Consider the following 16,660-nt stretch of genomic DNA (forward strand, 5'->3'; position numbering starts at 1 on the left):
CTTTACCTTAGCTCTTTTTCTGCCACTTCCTTTTTTAATATAATTTTTAAAATTAATTTTCAACATATCATTTTCAACAGTAATTAAACATATTTTAACATCTTATGCAATTTTTTGACTGCCATCAATTTCATCTGAAAATTATCCAATCTAATCTCTAAATACACATTTCCCACTTCTTCCATTACGTTTAGTTCATAACTAATTATCACTACTCTTTCTCTAACTTGCAATGCTTCATACATTTCTCCTTACACACTTCTTGTAGTCCTACTAGCCTAATTTGTTGGTTACAGCTGCACTTCAGATAATTTGTATATTTCTTCCAATCTTCTGTAAATCTCTGGTCCTGCAGGTTTTGAATCCTTCCTGTCATTTTGTCTAATTCTGCGTAGTCCATTAAATTTGTCTGCCATTCTTCTTTTGTCGGACTTTCTGCCTCTCTTCCAACCCCAACCCCCTCCACCCGTTTAATTCACCCTCTATTTAAAACCTTTACTTATGAGGTAATACTCGGTATTTTTCTTCATAGACATTTTTATGGACATATTTTTAAGCCGATTTTGCGCCTCCCCACCCCTTAGCAACGGCCCCGAGGGGGCTGCCTGGGGTTCTCCTGCCCATGGATCTTATATGGGGTCCGTATTCCCCCCAGACCTTCACGGAAGCTCCATCCTCTCCCCTCTCTCTGTGGGGAGGGAGGGGAAAGAAAGGAGACCCCCCCTCTCTCAGACAGCCCCATGTCTCTTCCCACCCCCAGAGGCTGGCTCCATCTCTGGACTTCACAGAGGACCTTGAAAGGCAAACTTGGGCGGGGGAGGGAGGGAGTGACCCCCCTTTGGCTTCCCTGGATCAGCCCCTCCCCCACTCTCCTGATCCTAAGAAAGAAGTTGGGGGGCTTCCTTCCTTTTCACCCCCATCCTCTCCCCTCCCAACCGTTCTGCTTGTAGATTGAAAACCACGTCCTTCTCTCCCCCCCCCAAACCCAGGTCACCCCCATATATGATGCCCCCTCCCGCAGCCATCTCGACCCCCTGCTGTGGGGAGGAGGGGGGCCATGTCCCCATGGAGCCCCCAGAGGCAGCGCCGTCCCGCCCGCTTCCCATCCCAACACAGGGAGGGGCTGCTCTGCGGACGTAGCTCTAGGGGCAAGCGAATCCCAAAAGGAACCGGAAGTGTCGCTGCTAAATGTGCCGCCAAAAGTGTAGATTCGGAATAGGGAGGAGGGGCGTCAGTGGAAGAACCCCCCCCCCCAAATCCCTTTCTATTGCAGACAAGGAAAGCGGACTAATCTGGAGCCAGGGAGGCGGAGGACCAAGAGGTAAAGAGGAAGAGAAGGGGGGGGAAATAGAGGGGGGTCATGAGAGGGGAGGACAAAGAGACCCCCTGGGGCCCGTCGACAGGGGCCCCGACCCAGGGGGGAAGGGGGGACCCAACACCTGCAGGGCTGGCCTTGCAAGATCTCCTGGGCAGCAGCAGCACCGCCAGACTCTTTTTCCTGGAGGGCCGAGATATGCTCAGCTGCCCTGCCCCCCCTGGACGCCTTGGCGGGAAGGGGAAGGAGGACCCCAAGCAGGGCTGGGGGTGGGGGCTGAGGCCCCCCATTCTCCCTGCTTCCCCCTGGCAGGAATCCCTGGGGTCGTGGGGCGCCTGGCTGGGGAAACGGAGAGAGGGTGTCCATGAAAGGGTTAAAGGAAGGGGAGGAGCCTCGACAGAGACCCCTCCCTTCCAGCACCCCTGACCCCCCTTCTCCCCCCCTTCCCTGATGACAATACCAGGTTATCTTATTCACTAGGACTCATCTCCATACTTTGGATTGTCCTGAATACCACCATTTGGTAGCCAAGCCCAAACCCAAAAGTCCCGCTGAGATGATTGATAATATTGTCATTTATCCATTTTAGACCCCTAGGTAATAGCAATTGAAAGGACATTGTGCTGCTCTCCTCTGTACAGTTCCACCCCTATTTCAGACCTTGTGGCTGATTTAAATGTTTAGCTGCTGATAACATGGCAACCTTTAGCAGGTGATATTGTGAGGTTTTGCTGGTGATAAACCGCAAGTGATATTGTGAGTTTTGGTAATGATAACATTACGATCTTTATCTCCTAATAGCACTGCAATATTTAGCAGTGCTACTAACATTACAGTGTTTAGCTGGTAAGTTATCGCAATGTTGAAAAACAGGTATCGCCTAGCCCTTGCACACATTGTGATTTGTAATATATTGCCAGCTCAGTATTAGGAAACAGTTATCACGATGTAAACTTCAAGCCAGTCTTGGACAATATACCAATATATCGCCCAGCTCTAATTATGACCTATATTTCTGACCCAGTGTATCATTGCTGATTTTACCAGTTTGTTCTTAATTTCCCATTCTGATAGCATCTTGTACATTTTGGAAATCGCTTTCTCTTTACTCGCAATAACAGCTCTTTCAAATTTTGAGTAAAATAAACCTCTCCTTTTATCTTGTCTAAACAAGACGATTTGATGGTATTGAGACCAATCTGCCACCAAACGTCCCATCTCATCCTGTTTTTTCAATTTTATTTTTTCTTCCAAAAATTCCACAATATCTCTGTAAGTTGCCCATTGTCCTTCCGTATTGCATTTTTTAAAAAAAGGTATTGCTTCTGTGAGTGAGTTCCTTTTCTGCTTATACTTTTACTACGTCTACTTTTTTGTCTGTTGTTTGTATTTTCTTTTATTTATTTATACTTTTCACAATCTTTATATTGTACAGATTGTATAGGATGTATGTTAGTACTGTATGTTCTGTGTGCATTTTAAGATTTGTTTTGCTTAATAACATTCAATTTAAAAAGAAAAAGAAACATATAGAGATTGATTGAGGAAAAATATGGCCCGCAGCTGGAGGATTAGTGTTCATGGACATTTCTGCACTGCTGGGGGTTGGATTAGATGGCCCCCAGGGTCTCTTCCAACTCTCCAGTTCTATGATTCTATGACATGTGGGGGGGGACATGGAAGGATGTACGAGATGTAAAAATAGGAGAAGGTGCTAATTGAACTTTATGTGCTTCATATTCTTTTGTTTTCTTCTTTGAAACACGAACAGGAGTTTATGTTCCATGCACTCCAAAGAAAGCAGTGGAGAAGACAGTCAGAATTCTGGGGGGACATCTGAAATTTCCTTAGGCTTAACAAAGAAACAATTTAAATGCAATGTGATTCAGTCAATGAACACACAAACTTCACATCAATGAACTCAAAGAGTGGAGAAACCATTTCAGGCTATGGAGCGTGGAAAAAGCTTCAGTGATAGTGGAATGCCTGGAAAACATCAACAGACTAACACAGGGAATAAACCATTTAAATGTGTGGAGTGTGGGAAAAGCTTCACTGGTAGCGGAACACTTAGAAGACATCAACGAACTCACACAGGAGAGAAACCATTTAAATGTAGGGAATGTGGTAAGAACTTCACACAGAGGTCACACCTTCATGCGCATCAACAAACTCACACAGGGGAGAAAGCATTTGAGTGTATGGAGTGTGAAAAGAGCTTCAGACAGAGGCCACACCTTCACGCGCATCAGCGAACTCACACAGGGGAGAAAGCCTTTCAATGCATGGAGTGTGGAAAGAGCTTCAGGGACAGTGGAACGCTTAGAGTTCATCAACGGATTCACACAGGAGAGAAACCATATAAATGTATGGAGTGTGGAATGAGCTTTACTGATTATAGAACACTTAAAAAACACCATCGGATTCACACAGGGGAGAAACCATTTGAATGTATGGAGTGTGGAAAGAGCTTCAGAGAGAGGTCGCACCTTCACGCACACCAACGAATTCACACAGGGGTGAAACCATATAAATGTATGGAGTGTGGAAAGAGCTTCAGTGATGGTGGAACTCTTAGAGTTCACCAACGGATTCACACAGGGGAGAAACCATATAAATGTACGGAGTGTGGAAAGAGCTTCAGTGATAATAGAACACTTAGAAAACATCAACGGATTCACACAGGGGAGAAACCATTTGAATGTATGGAGTGTGGAAAGAGCTTCAGTCAGAGTTCAAGCTATAGAAGGCATCAAAGGACCCACACAGGGGAGAAACCATTTAAATGCATGCAGTGTGGAATGAACTTCACTAATAGTTCACACCTTCGGTCACATGAACGAACTCACACAGGGGAGAAGCCATTTAAGTGCATGGAGTGTGGAAAGAACTTCAGGGACATTTCACAGCTTCGTTCACATGAACGAACTCACGTAGATGAGAAACCATTTAAATGCATGGATTGTGGAAAGAACTTCAGGGACATTTCACACCTTCGTGTACATCATCGAACTCACACGGGGGAGAAACCATTTGAATGCATGGAGTGCGGAAAGAGGTTTAATCGGAGTGAAACACTTAGAATCCATCATCGAACTCACACAGGGGAAAAACCATTTAAATGCATGGAGTGTGGAAAGAGCTTCAGTGACAGTGGAACACTTAGAATTCATCAACGAATTCACACAGGGGAGAAACCATATAAATGTACAGAGTGTGGAAAGAGCTTCACTTATAATAGAGCACTTAAAACACACCAACGGATTCACATGGGAGAAACCATGTAAATGTATGGAGTGCGGAAAGATCTTTCATCAATGGATTCACACAAGGGAGAAACCATATACAGTCGTATCTTGGATCCTGAACGCCTTGCAAATTGAACGTTGTGGCTCTCAAACGCCACAAACCTGGAAGTAATTGTTCCGATTTGTGCGTGTTCTTTGGAACTGAACATCTGATACGACTTCTGCAGCTTCCAATAGGTTGCAGGAACTTCCTGCAGCTAATCAGATGTTGTGCTTTGTATCCGAACATTTTGGAAGTCAAACAGACTTCCAGAACACATTATGTTTGACAGAATAATATGAAATTACTTTCTAAAATGTATAAATTATTTCTAGAAGGATTTACAAAGATGAACACGTTAAATTTGTCATATGTGGTGGACATGCATGATAGTAAAAGCATTTTGGAAAATGATATATAGTGAATTGGAAAAAAAATGTTTAAAATAACATTAAAAAACCGAAGCTTCTCTTTTAGGACTCATAGGTGGAGAAATTTCAAGGGAGCAGGAAAGGTTATTTATGTACTCAACAACAGCTGTGCATATGGTATTAACCCCGATATGGAAAAAAGACAAAGTCCCTACCAGAGAAGAATGGCAGATTAAGTTGATGGACTGTGCTAAATTGGCATGTGAATTTAAATAATAATTTGGAAAATTTAATAAATAGATTTCCAGAAAAAGAGAGGAAAACATAGAATTCATTAACAGATTCACACAGGGGAGAAACCATATAAATGCATGGAGTGTAAAAGGAGCTTCACTGAGACTTGAAACCTTAGAAAACATCAAGGAATTCACGTAGGAAAAAACCATTTAAATCTATAAAAAAAAAAGCCTCAGCCAGAGTACAGAGCTTGATATGCATCAATGGACCCACAGAGGAAAGCATTTAAATGCATGGTGTGTGGAAAGAACTTCAGTAGAAGTGGAAACCTCAGACAACATCAGTGGACTTTCAAAGGGGAGAGACCATTTCAATGTATGCAGTGAGGAAAGAAGTTCACTGATAGTGGAAAACTTAAGAAGACCTCAAGAAGCTCAGACAAGGGTGAAATCATGTAAATGTCAGGAATATAATTAGAGTTTCATTCAAAGTTTCAGTCTTGAATGTATAGACATGTAGTTAGGGTCTCACAGTAGTAAATGTAATGTAAGATTTAATGTACTGTAATGTTACATAGGGAGGGGGAGTGTGTGAATCTTCTTACATCCCCAAGGTAATATTGCAAACCACATATATTCTTTACATTTTATAAATTATTTTTTGTCGCAACACCTCATACTCCGCTACGTGAAGTGTCCAGATAAAACGTTATCGCTGCACAACTTGCATGAGGAGGGGAGGTGGCACATTGAAGAGGAGGCAGTGCCTGAGCATCTCGAAGGAATGTGCCAGGGTAGAGGATGTTGACACAGGTTTGTGTAAAATGTTTCACTGTGAGCTCGAATATCTATTCCCTGAATAACAGGGGAGAAACCATACAGATGAATGTAATAACATGGAATGTGAATGGACTAAATACGAAATCCAAAGGCAATAAGATAACACATGTATTAAGAAAGCAGAAATTAGATTCAATAAGCTGGATCCATCTCTGGGCTTCACATAAGGTCTTGCAGTGCACACCTGGGTGGGGGTGGGAAACCCCACTTTGCGGCTGGCTTGCCTGGATCAGCCCCTCCCTCTGCCACCCTGGCAGCTGCCCCTCCCTTACCCCCATGGCTATGTCCATGTGCTGAGATACAATCCATCTGCATCCAAAGATGGTAAATGCACGAACCTTTCCAGCTTGGGTGCTTCCTGGGCAAAGGACCCATTTTCATGATAGACAATGCCTGTGGCTGGAGGCTCTACACACAGGTGTGCATATGCAGGCCAAAGATTGCCAGTATTATAGGCAAGGTGGGCGAGTTTGCCAAATTTACAGGCTGTACATAAGGAAGAGTTAGTGCAGAGGTTAGCAACCTATGGCCCACGAGCCGGTAGCAGCCTGTAGAAGTCGTCTGATCGGCCCGTGATGACCCCTGCCACCCGCCGCCACCCTTTCTTACCGGCACAGCACAGTGTGGGGACCAATTTCCGGGTGATGGAGCCTTTGCGCTTGTGCACAGGCACTCCTCCGACCCAGACGTGCGCCTGAAATAACGTGTGCACATGCATGCGGGAGATGCACCCATGTACACTTGCTATTGCCATGCACATCTGGGTCGTTATTTCCGTGCACGCCAACCCAGAAGAGTGCACATGCGCACACACTCCAGCCCATCCTCTGACTGGCGGAGCGTGGACCAGCCCATCGGCTGAGAAGCTTGCCGTCCCCTGAGGTACTGGATGAATTATAGGTCACAGCAACCCTGTTATATTTTCCCGTCTGTAACTTTTCATGAGCTGAAATTGCGGCACAAATTCCAAAATAACTGCAAAATCTATGAAGAGAACCACAGGTGAATGGTGGTGTGAGCTTTCCTGGTACAGAGTCCACATCATCAGCCTGCATTCTTGTCAGTAGTTCTCTGACAAACCCACGACCCCAGAAACAACTCAGACGTGGGTCTCAAAAAATGGTCAATATGGACCTCCTTCAGCCAAAGGGACTGTGCAGTTGATTCATAAATTTCTCAAGGTCAAAGGGGAGTGGAAAATGTGGCTCAAGGGGTGGAGGATTATTATGCAGAGATTTTTTTAAAAGTACCGTATTTTTTGCTCTATAAGACTCACTTTTTCCCTCCTAAAAAGTAAGGGGAAATGTGTGTGCGTCTTATGGAGCGAATGCAGGCTGCGCAGCTATCCCAGAAGCCAGAACAGAAAGAGGGATTGCTGCTTTCACTTCGCAGTGATCCCTCTTGCTGTTCTGGCTTCTGAGATTCAGAATATATTTTTTCTTGTTTTCCTCCTCCAAAAACTAGGTGCGTCTTGTGGTTTGGTGCGTCTTATAGAGCGAAAAATAAGGTAATTAGGAACAGAGGGCATGTACATGTTCCCTTTCCTGTGAGGAACCACTTAATTGATCATGCTCCTTTATTATCGATATATAAGACCTTAAATTTTCTTTTTCAGCCTCCCTCATAATGCAGCTGAATAATGGGATACTTTTATCAAAGTCTACTTCCAACAGGGGAAAGGAGGAGCTCCAGGGCAGGCTCTTGGTGGCCCCATTTTCCTTCATCGTCCCCATGTGGCAACCCCATGGCTCCTGCTTTTGGGGTGTCACCGGAAATCACCCCCCCCCCATCTACACGCGTACCGCACAAGCACCACACACACATACACGCATCTCCCCTCCCTGGCCCGAGAGATGTCCCTTTAGAGGGTCATCTCCTAAAAGCCTTCCGTAAATAAGGAAGCGCTAGACTGACAGCCGTTCGCCATAAGCGCTCCGCTTCGCCCCATTTTACTGTGAGTAGACCGGGCGCCTGAACTCTAGGTCAAACAGCGGCCGCCTCAGCCAATCATTGTTGCCGAACAGCGCCCCTGGTGGCGGCTGCACTGGTACTACAGCCGGCATTCGCTACGTCCCTGTTTGACAGCTCACTAATACAATGTTTCCGAGTTCAGTCAACCATGACTGATCCAATCAAGACCTTGCTACATTGTTTCCTGAACTTGGAGCTGGTTTGAACTTCAAAGTCTTTTGCCGTTTTATATTCACCAAAAATCAGCCGTATGTCGGATTTTCATCGGACCACTTTTATTCCTCTGCATGTTACAAGGACTATCAAAGGGGGGTGACTTGGGACGGAGTGGCCATAATCCCTTGACCGAGCAGTCAAGTACTCTGCGACCTTTCCCCGCTGACAGGACAACCTTGATAGCCCTCGTGATGGGCTCAGACACAGGGCTATCAGGGATACAATAACTTGCATATCTTAGTGTATTTCGCGCGGACTCTCACAAAGGCCACTGACCGGATTCCCCTCAGGGGGCAGGAAGACTTCGCCCTTCTCCTTTGTTTTACAGAGTGACTCATGTGGGGAGGGGAGAGGAGGCTCTGGCCAGGTGTCGGGACACTCGGATTACCTGTGAAGCCCCTCCTCGACTCCTCCTCATTCTAATGTAATCATGATGTAAATATGATGTAATTCTGGGGGTGTAGTTTGGGGGATTAGCAACTAATAAAAGTTAGGGTCATCCTTTGTTCTGGGCTTCCATCTTGCTTCACCTCGTGGGCGGTGGGAGCCCTGTCGCGACAGTCTTTCTTCTAATGAAGACCAAGCCTACTGGCTGCTGTTTTGCTCTGACTTGCTCTGGTTGGTGTCTCTGTTTGTCCAAGGGAGCCCTCGGATTGTCCGGTAACAGGGGTTTGGATTGGCCTACGGGAGAATCCCGGAATTAGCCAATCACGTGTGGCCCATTGTGTAAATAATGTATATAAAGCAGACATTTTGGGGGAACTTTCATTCCTCCTCACCACTATGAGCTGAATAAAGAGCATGAAATCCACACTCGACTCCGAGTATATTTCAGATGCATACATCCCAAAAGGAACCAACTTCTAAATGTGCCACCAAGAGTGTAGATTCGGAATAAGGAGGAGGGGCATCAGTGAAGAACCCCCCCCCCCCAAAAAAAACCCTTTCTATTGCACATAAGGAAAGTGGAATAATCTGGAGCCAGGGAAGCAGAGGACCAAGAGAGAAAGAGGAAGAGGGGGGAATATAGGCCTGTGACCTGAGAAGCAGGTCACAGGCCTTTTTTTCCAGTCCTTGAATCAGATCATTTATAAAAAAAAAAGTTTGTAATCAGTTATGTAATCACTACTAACAGTGCCTTTTTGCCTGTGTTAAGAAAAGCTGAAACCTCTACCACAGGTATAGGCAACCTTTGGCCCTCCAGATGTTTTGGACTACAGTTCCCATCATCCCTGACCACTGGTCTTGTTAGCTAAGGATGATGGGAATTGTAGTCCAAAACATCTGGAGGGCCAAAGGTTGCCTATGCCTGCTCTACAAAAATATTCCTCCGCCATCACTCATTTCATAACACCTCCAAAAGTTCCCTGAGGGTCATCTAGTCCAACCCCCAGTATTGCAGCAATATTCAGATGTCCTTTACGGGGATTGAACCCCCAACCTTGGCATGATGAGCACCACGCTCTAACCAACAGAGCTATTGCAGCCTCAAATCAAAGCTTGATTTCGGTTCCAGCTGATGTCCCTCCTGAGGGTGTTCTTTCCTGCAGCAGGATCTTAATCCTGGCCACTTAATTCGGAGGAAACCTTGACTTCTGAGTCAAAGCGACAGATTACCCTCTGCCCTGCCCACTTCCGTCCATGCGCCCTTGTGCCTTCCCTCCATCTGACTGTCCAAGGCCCAACTCAGTATCCTGTTTTTTTGTGGAAACTCATAACCAGAAAGGGAAGTTTAAAAATTATTTGACATCTGTTAAAAAAAACAGTACTCAGTCCATTGAGAATTCCTCATATGCTTATTTATTTATCGACAGACAGGAGGCGATGCGGGTCCCCAAAGTTTACACACAAACGCACACACGTAGCTACAGCCCGTTTATTAATTTATTTATTTAGCATTATTAAATTTGGACCCTGCCCGTCCTCAAAGATCCCAGGGCGGCTCACAGCATGAAAATACATAATAGAAACAAAAACGAAGGGGAAAGCCAATTAAAAAAAGCGCGCAAACCCGATTACACGTGGCCCAGCCAGACACGTGGGTCGCATTCACACGATGCATTCAGAAACACTTCTCCAACCAACCGTTCCCCCCCCCCAAAAAAATCCCCTCCTGGGAACTGTAGTTTGTCAAGGGCTCCGGGAACTGGAGCTCCGCTGGGGACAAACTACACTTCCCGGGATGCTTTGCGGCGGGGGAAGTGTTCATAGTCGACCCGGGTCTCCGAGGCGGCCGCTCTAGGACTACGTTCAGTACTGTTTTTAAGCCGCCATCTTGGCGGAGGGCGGAAGTGACGCGTCCAAAGGCGCTGGCGGCCCCTCTGCGCCTGTGCGGGAAGGAGCGAGACCGCGGGGGATCCTGGGTGACGCGGACGCGCTGCGGGCGGAAGTTCCTCGGGTTAGAGGTCGGGAGGAGGAGCTTTAGCGGGACGTGAGTCGGGGAGGGGGCAGGTGTTGGGGGTGGGGGCAGAAAAAGAGGGGCAGGTGGGTGGGGGCACCAAGGGGCGAGGAGAGGGCGTCATGGGTGCTGGGGGGGCTGAATGGGGGAGGGGGCTTGGGTGGGGAGGGGGCTCCAGGGGTGCCTGGGGGGATCCATTGGAGGTGGGGGGGGCAAAGGGGAGCTGGGTGGGGAGGGACCCTGGGGGGTGGCTGCCCCCTTCCCCCGTCTCCACATACCCAGAGGGGGTCAGGAAATGCCCCTGGGAGGGGGAAATGCAGAGAGTTGGGGCGGCCCCCGTGGTGACCCATAGGCAGAGGGCAGCTTCACCATGCAGACCCCCCCCCCCGGGTTCAGTCCTCCCACACGGGCTTTTGTTTTGAGGATAGAGACACCCACCCACTCCAGGAGCTGGTGGCGAGGGGCTGCTCCAAACTGGAGCCCTGAGCGGGTCGTAAGCAGAGCCCTTTGACAGCTGGATCTGCCCTGTGTTTTCTCCTAGTTGCAACTTCCTGGGGGCTCTTGGCTTTTCTACCAGCAAAGCTGCACTGGCAGTTACTTGCTTTTTCTGCAGAGAGTGCCACCCGCACCCCTGCTCCTGAGCCGCCTGAGAGAAGGAGGCGATGGCTGAAGCCCTGCAGAAGAAGCTCCAGGGAGAACTGGAGAAATACCAGCAGCTGCAGAAAGGTAAATTCCACCACCACCTCTCCTTATACACACACGCACACACGCACACAGCTATTCATAAGAAAGTATCAGAGCGCCTTAGAATAGTTGTGCATGCAACAGTTCGAAAAGTTGAAATCAGACAGCAGAAAAGCTCTCATCAGGCCTTTGAAAGCTGAACTCCAGTGGCAGGGAGTTCCGCAGGACGGGGCCAATAATTCAAAAGGCTCGGATTCTCCTTGTTGCCAAATGGGCCTCACCAACTTGGGGAATGAACAGCGATTCTCCTGCGGGTGACCTGAGTGGGAAATTGGGGTTCAGGCAGTCCCTGAAGCACCCTGGACCCAAGTTGCCCAGGGCTTTGTAAATTAATGCAAGGACCTTGAACCTGGCTCAGGAAGTGAGTCAGAAGAGCACCTCAGAATCCCATCTCCCTGCTCCAGAATGTTATAGCAGCACCTCTCAGTTCTGGACTTGCCTTTAAAATGTGGGAGTCTTTTCCCCCATTTCTTATACAGTGGTACCTCGGGTTAAGTACTTAATTTGTTCTGGGGGTCCGTCCTGCTGCCACCGCACCGCCGGAGCACGGTTTCTGTTCTCATCCTGAAGCAAAGTTCTTAACCTGAGGTACTATTTCTGGGTTAGCGGAGTCTGTAACCTAAAGCGTATGTAACCTGAGGTACCACTGTACGTGCTGTCTAGACACCTGTCATGCCTCAACCTCCCACCGAGAAGTAGCTGGGCCCACTTAAAAGTTATGTTCTTGGAGGTTTTGAAGCACAGGTTGGGCGGCCATCTCATGGATGCTTTAGTTGAGATTCCTGCATTGCAGGGGGTTGGACTAGATGACCCTCGGGGGTCCCTTCCAAAACTATGCTTCTGGGTTGGATTTCATTCCTGTGGACTGCCAGTCTATGTTGGTTCTAATGTTTTTCCATGTGTGTTTTACACTTTTAACTGTGTGGATTTCCGTTTTTTGTTTGTTTTACTGGGGGGAACTCTTCCTCTTCCCTTTATTTTTAATAATAATAATAATAATAATAATAATAATTTTATAAGGTTTTACAAAGTACAGAAAAAGGGAAAAAATCCAAAAATTTAAAACACAAATGATATTCCATATTTCTCTTATTATGACTCCCTTCCCCCTCCTTCTTTGGTTCCTTATATTTTATATTATTTCTTGCCTTTCCCAATTAAGTGAAATTGTTATTTACAATCTCTTCTGCATACATAAATGTGTGTGTGTAAAATTTATACTGCACGTTATTTATATTAAACCTGCTAGCGTCTTTATTTGTTTAGAGTAATTTTGCAAATGCTCTATAAATGATTTCCATTCTTCCTTACAAACTTGATCTTCTTGATTCTTCTTATTCTTCCGGTGACCTTTGCCCTTTCTGCATAGTCCATCAATTTCTGTGCCTGTTCTTCTTCCCCACTTCCAGATATCAGCAAGTGCATGACGGCCCGGCAGAAGCTGGAGGCTCAGCTGACCGAGAACAACGTGGTGAAGGAGGTGAGCCCCCCCCCCGGCCTTTGCAGAAGCTGCCCCTTGGGCCCCCTCCCTTCCTCCCTGCTGACCTTTCCTTCCTCTGCAGGAGCTGGACCTGTTGGATTCGTCCAACACCGTCTACAAGCTGATTGGGCCCGTCTTGGTAAAGCAGGACATGGACGAGGCCAAAGCCACGGTCGCAAAACGACTGGACTACATCGCAGGGGAGATGTGAGTGCCACCTCCATCCCGCGGGGAGGCTCTGCTACTGCGGTTTTTCACATATACACACACACACACACATACATATATTACACACACACACACAGTGTCATACCTTGAGTTGAAGTTGCTTCAGGTTGAGCTCTTTCTTGTTGCGCTCCACGGTGACCCAGAAGTAACAGAACGCGTTACTTCTGGGTTTCGCCGCTCACGCATGCACAGACGCTCAAAATGACGTCACACACATGCGCAGAAGCGGCAAATTGCCACATGCACAGACGCGAGTTGCGTTTGCTTCAGGATGCTAACGGGGCTTTGGAACGGATCCCATTCGTATCCAGAGGTACCACTGTATATATACATAATTTTATTGGGATTATTCTAGTAAAGGAAAGGAGAAAAAAGGGGGGGAAGAGAATAGGGGAAATTGTGTGCACTTGAAAACGTGGGCGGCATTAAGATAAATTCAACAGTGTAAATAAGTTTTGATGGATGCGCTAATGGAAAAGTGAATTGCTTAGTTTATGTAAAATGTGTAGGGATTTGTGTTATGCAAAATGAACCATGGAAAGAGAAGAAGGGAAGTAATTGATATTCTAAGGTTGTTTAAATGAATATTCTAAATTGTTAAACAGAATATTTATTTATATATGAATGAAAATACAGCGGACACTCGGGTTAAGAACGTAATTGAATCCTGACAAGACAGAAGCACTGTTTCTGGGGGGACAGGAGGTGGGCGGGTGTGGGGGGCTCCCTTGTCCTGAATGGGGTAACTGTGCCCCTGAAGGACCAGGTGCACAGCCTGGGAGTCATTTTGGACATGCAGCTGTCCATGGAGGCGCAGGTCAATTCTGTATCCAGGGCAGCTGTCTACCAGCTCCATCTGGTAGGCAGGATGAGACCCTCCCTGCCCGCAGACTGGCCAGAGTGGCGCATGCTCTGGTTATTTCCCACTTGGACTACCGCAATGCGCTCTATGTTGGGCTACCTTTGAAGGTGACCCAGAAACTGCAGTTAATCCACCGGTCTTGAAAGACCTACATTGGTCCCAGAACGTTTCCGAGCACAATTCAAAATGTTTGTCTGACCTTTAAAGCCCTAAATGGCCTTGGTCCAGTATACCTGAAGGAGCATCTCCACCCCCATCGTTCTACCTGGACACTGAGGTCCAGCTCTGAGGGCCTTCTGGCAGTTCCCTCTCTGCGAGAAGTGAGGTTGCAGGGAACCAGGCAGAGGGCCTTCTTGGGGGTGGCGCCCGCCCTGTGGAACACCCTCCCACCAGATGTCAAAGAGATAGACACCTGAAGGCAGCCCTGTTCAGGGAAGTTTTTAATGTGTGACATTTTAATGTCTGTGGGAAGTTTTTAACGTGTGATATTTTACTGTATTTTTGCTTTCTATGGAAGCCACCCAGAGTGGCTGGGGAGGCCCAGCCAGATGGGCGGGGTATAAATAATAAATTATTATTATTATTATTATTATTATTATTTAATGTATTTTAAATCTTTGTTGGAAGTCGCCCAGAGTGACTGGGGAAACGCAGCCAGATGGGCGGGGTACAAATAATAAATCATTATTATTAATTATAACTAATTAAAAACTAAAAATAAGATAAAAGGACAGCTGGCTAGCCAGCTTGGGGAGGGGGAGACTGATGTTGGCTACGAGCTGCAAGGTCCGTGTTCCAGCTCTGCTGTCAGAGGGGTCACTTCTCTGAACACCAGTTGCTGGGGATCCCCGAACTGTAGTGTTGGGAGGGCTCCCCGGGTGTCATCTAGCCGAACCCCCTTGCAGTGCGGGGCTCGCGGTGTTCTCGGCCTCCCCGGGGCTTGTGAAGCCACCAGCGCTGACGCCGCCTCTGCTGTGTCCTGTCATTTCAGCAAGCGCTACGAGGGCCAGATGCAGGATTACGAGAAGAAGTCGGACCAGCAGCGGGAAACGCTGGCGCGGCTGCAGCAGGAGTTCCAGAAGGCCCAGGCCAAGGGGGCTGTGAAGGCCTGAGGGGAGTTGGGGGGCCATTCCTGGACTGTGGGGGGAGGGATGGGGACACCGTTGCGAGGCCTGCTCCGCTGGGCAGAAATAAAAGCTAGGGCCAAGTCTCCCAAATCTCTCTCAGCTGATGCCTTCCTCTTTCACACTCGGACCTCGCCATGCGCAAAGGGGAGGGGGAGGCCCCTGAAAAGGAGACCACCCCTCTCAACACGAAGCCAACACACAAAATCTGTCCCTGTGGCCTGGTACCCCTGGGGCGTCTTGACCCCATCGCTGCCTGGCGAGGAGCTCTCTCTAGGGTCAGGCTGCGGCAGCTTCGAAGGGTGGCTGGTCTGGGATCCTGGAATGGTAGAGTTGGAATGGGGGACCCCCAGGGCCATCCAGTCCAGCCCCCTGCCAAGGCGGGAGCAGACCACGTTCTTCGGAGGGGACCCTCCTTCGGTCGACAGCCACTTCCACAAGGGCTGCAGAAAAGCTGAGAAGGATGGGGTTTCTGGCAACTCCTGCTGCACTGGGAGAGCTTTCTAGAAAGCAGGGACATCTGGTTCGCTCTCTAGGGAACAGATGGAAATGCAGAGTTCGGTGGGACCTCGGGGGGTCATCCATTCCAACCCCCTGCTAAGGCAGGAATCTCAGCTAAAGCATCCCTGGTGGATGACCACCCAACCTCTGCTTAAAAACCTCCAAGGAAGGAGAGCCCACTGTGGAACAGCTCTTCCTGTCAAAAATCCTCTTTTCTCGTAACCTGAAGCCCTGTGTTCGAGTCCTCCCCTCCAAAGCAGGAGAAAACCAGCCTGCTCCCTCTTCCATGTGACAGCCCTCGAGATATCTGAAGACGGCTATCATATTTCACATCTCCAGGCCTGGAGAGGTCTTGCCCCTCCTCGGGTCTCTAGGGCCAGGCTGCAGCTGCCTGCCGGCTTCTCTGGGGCTGGCAAAGAGCCCTGTGTTGCCCCCTACCTCAGGCTCACCTCCCCCCCCAGGGACAGGTGCCTGGGAATGTTTCCAGCTTTGCTGCTGTAGCCAAGAAGAGGCGAGAGCCACCTAGAAGCTGGCAGAGGAAATCCTTGGGACACGTCCAAAAGGCCAAGAGGCACCTAAGGACTCTTAGTTGTAAACAGAACCTCTGAGCACTTTATGAAGATGGCCCAAATATTGCCATTTTGTTTAGTGCACTCTTCACGTCCTCAGAGGTACTCCCATCTCAGTCTGAGTCCCCAGGCTAGGGGGTGAGCCCTCCCCTTCTCCCCACGCACAAAGCTTTTCATACCACAAAGCTTCTTTTTATAATAATATTTTATAGAAAGTTTCAGTGTCCCTGATGCAGCCGAGTACAAATGTTTTTAACATTCAAAACATGGTTTTTCCTCCAGAGAAAGGGGGGGGGGTGGAGTTATAGGCAGCAGGTAGAAAGTGCTGGTTGCCCGTGGGCAGCTGTGAGACGGTGGCAAGGGGCAGGCAGCAGCCCAACTGGTGCAGCTCGGCCCACAGAGGTGTTAAAAGGCTCCTGTGAAGAAGGCGTTTCTTGGGCTGAAACTTAAATAGTATAAAAATATATTCGGGACTCTGCAGAGTTTCAGACAGTACACGAAAGACGAGAGCCAATTT

General features: G+C 47.9%; 2 protein-coding genes across 4 annotated transcripts in view; both read left to right on the plus strand.

Moving 5' to 3' along the window:
- The window catches only part of LOC309363281 (uncharacterized protein), a gene marked incomplete at its 5' end in the record, with an annotated part of 163,115 nt that overhangs the window by 85,975 nt on the left and 60,480 nt on the right, over positions 1 to 16,660 (plus strand). The window lies entirely within an intron of this gene.
- Positions 10,509 to 16,431, plus strand: PFDN6 (prefoldin subunit 6). 3 transcript variants are annotated; one of them, XM_081903469.1, is made up of 6 exons: positions 10,509 to 10,668; positions 11,249 to 11,361; positions 12,789 to 12,859; positions 12,942 to 13,066; positions 14,941 to 16,281; positions 16,313 to 16,431. In XM_081903469.1, exons 2-5 carry the CDS (start codon positions 11,298 to 11,300, stop codon positions 15,059 to 15,061), a joined length of 381 nt encoding a protein of 126 aa, XP_081759595.1. In that variant the 5' UTR covers positions 10,509 to 10,668; positions 11,249 to 11,297; the 3' UTR covers positions 15,062 to 16,281; positions 16,313 to 16,431. The 3 variants fall into 3 exon arrangements, with proteins under 3 accessions (XP_081759595.1, XP_081759593.1, XP_081759594.1); XM_081903467.1 differs by having other exon boundaries at positions 10,561 to 10,668; positions 11,177 to 11,361; XM_081903468.1 differs by having other exon boundaries at positions 10,619 to 10,666; positions 11,182 to 11,361.

This window comes from Podarcis melisellensis, assembly GCF_964234715.1.
Source record: "Podarcis melisellensis genome assembly, chromosome: 2".
Lineage (NCBI taxonomy): Eukaryota > Metazoa > Chordata > Lepidosauria > Squamata > Lacertidae > Podarcis > Podarcis melisellensis.

Excerpts from the sequence above, each read along its gene's own strand:
- PFDN6 (XM_081903469.1), top strand. The coding sequence starts at position 11,298 with ATGGCTGAAGCCCTGCAGAAGAAGCTCCAGGGAGAACTGGAGAAATAC. Across the intron at positions 11,362-12,788 it reads ATACCAGCAGCTGCAGAAAG|ATATCAGCAAGTGCATGACG; the intron begins GTAAATTCCACC and ends CCCCACTTCCAG. Across the intron at positions 12,860-12,941 it reads AGAACAACGTGGTGAAGGAG|GAGCTGGACCTGTTGGATTC; the intron begins GTGAGCCCCCCC and ends CTTCCTCTGCAG.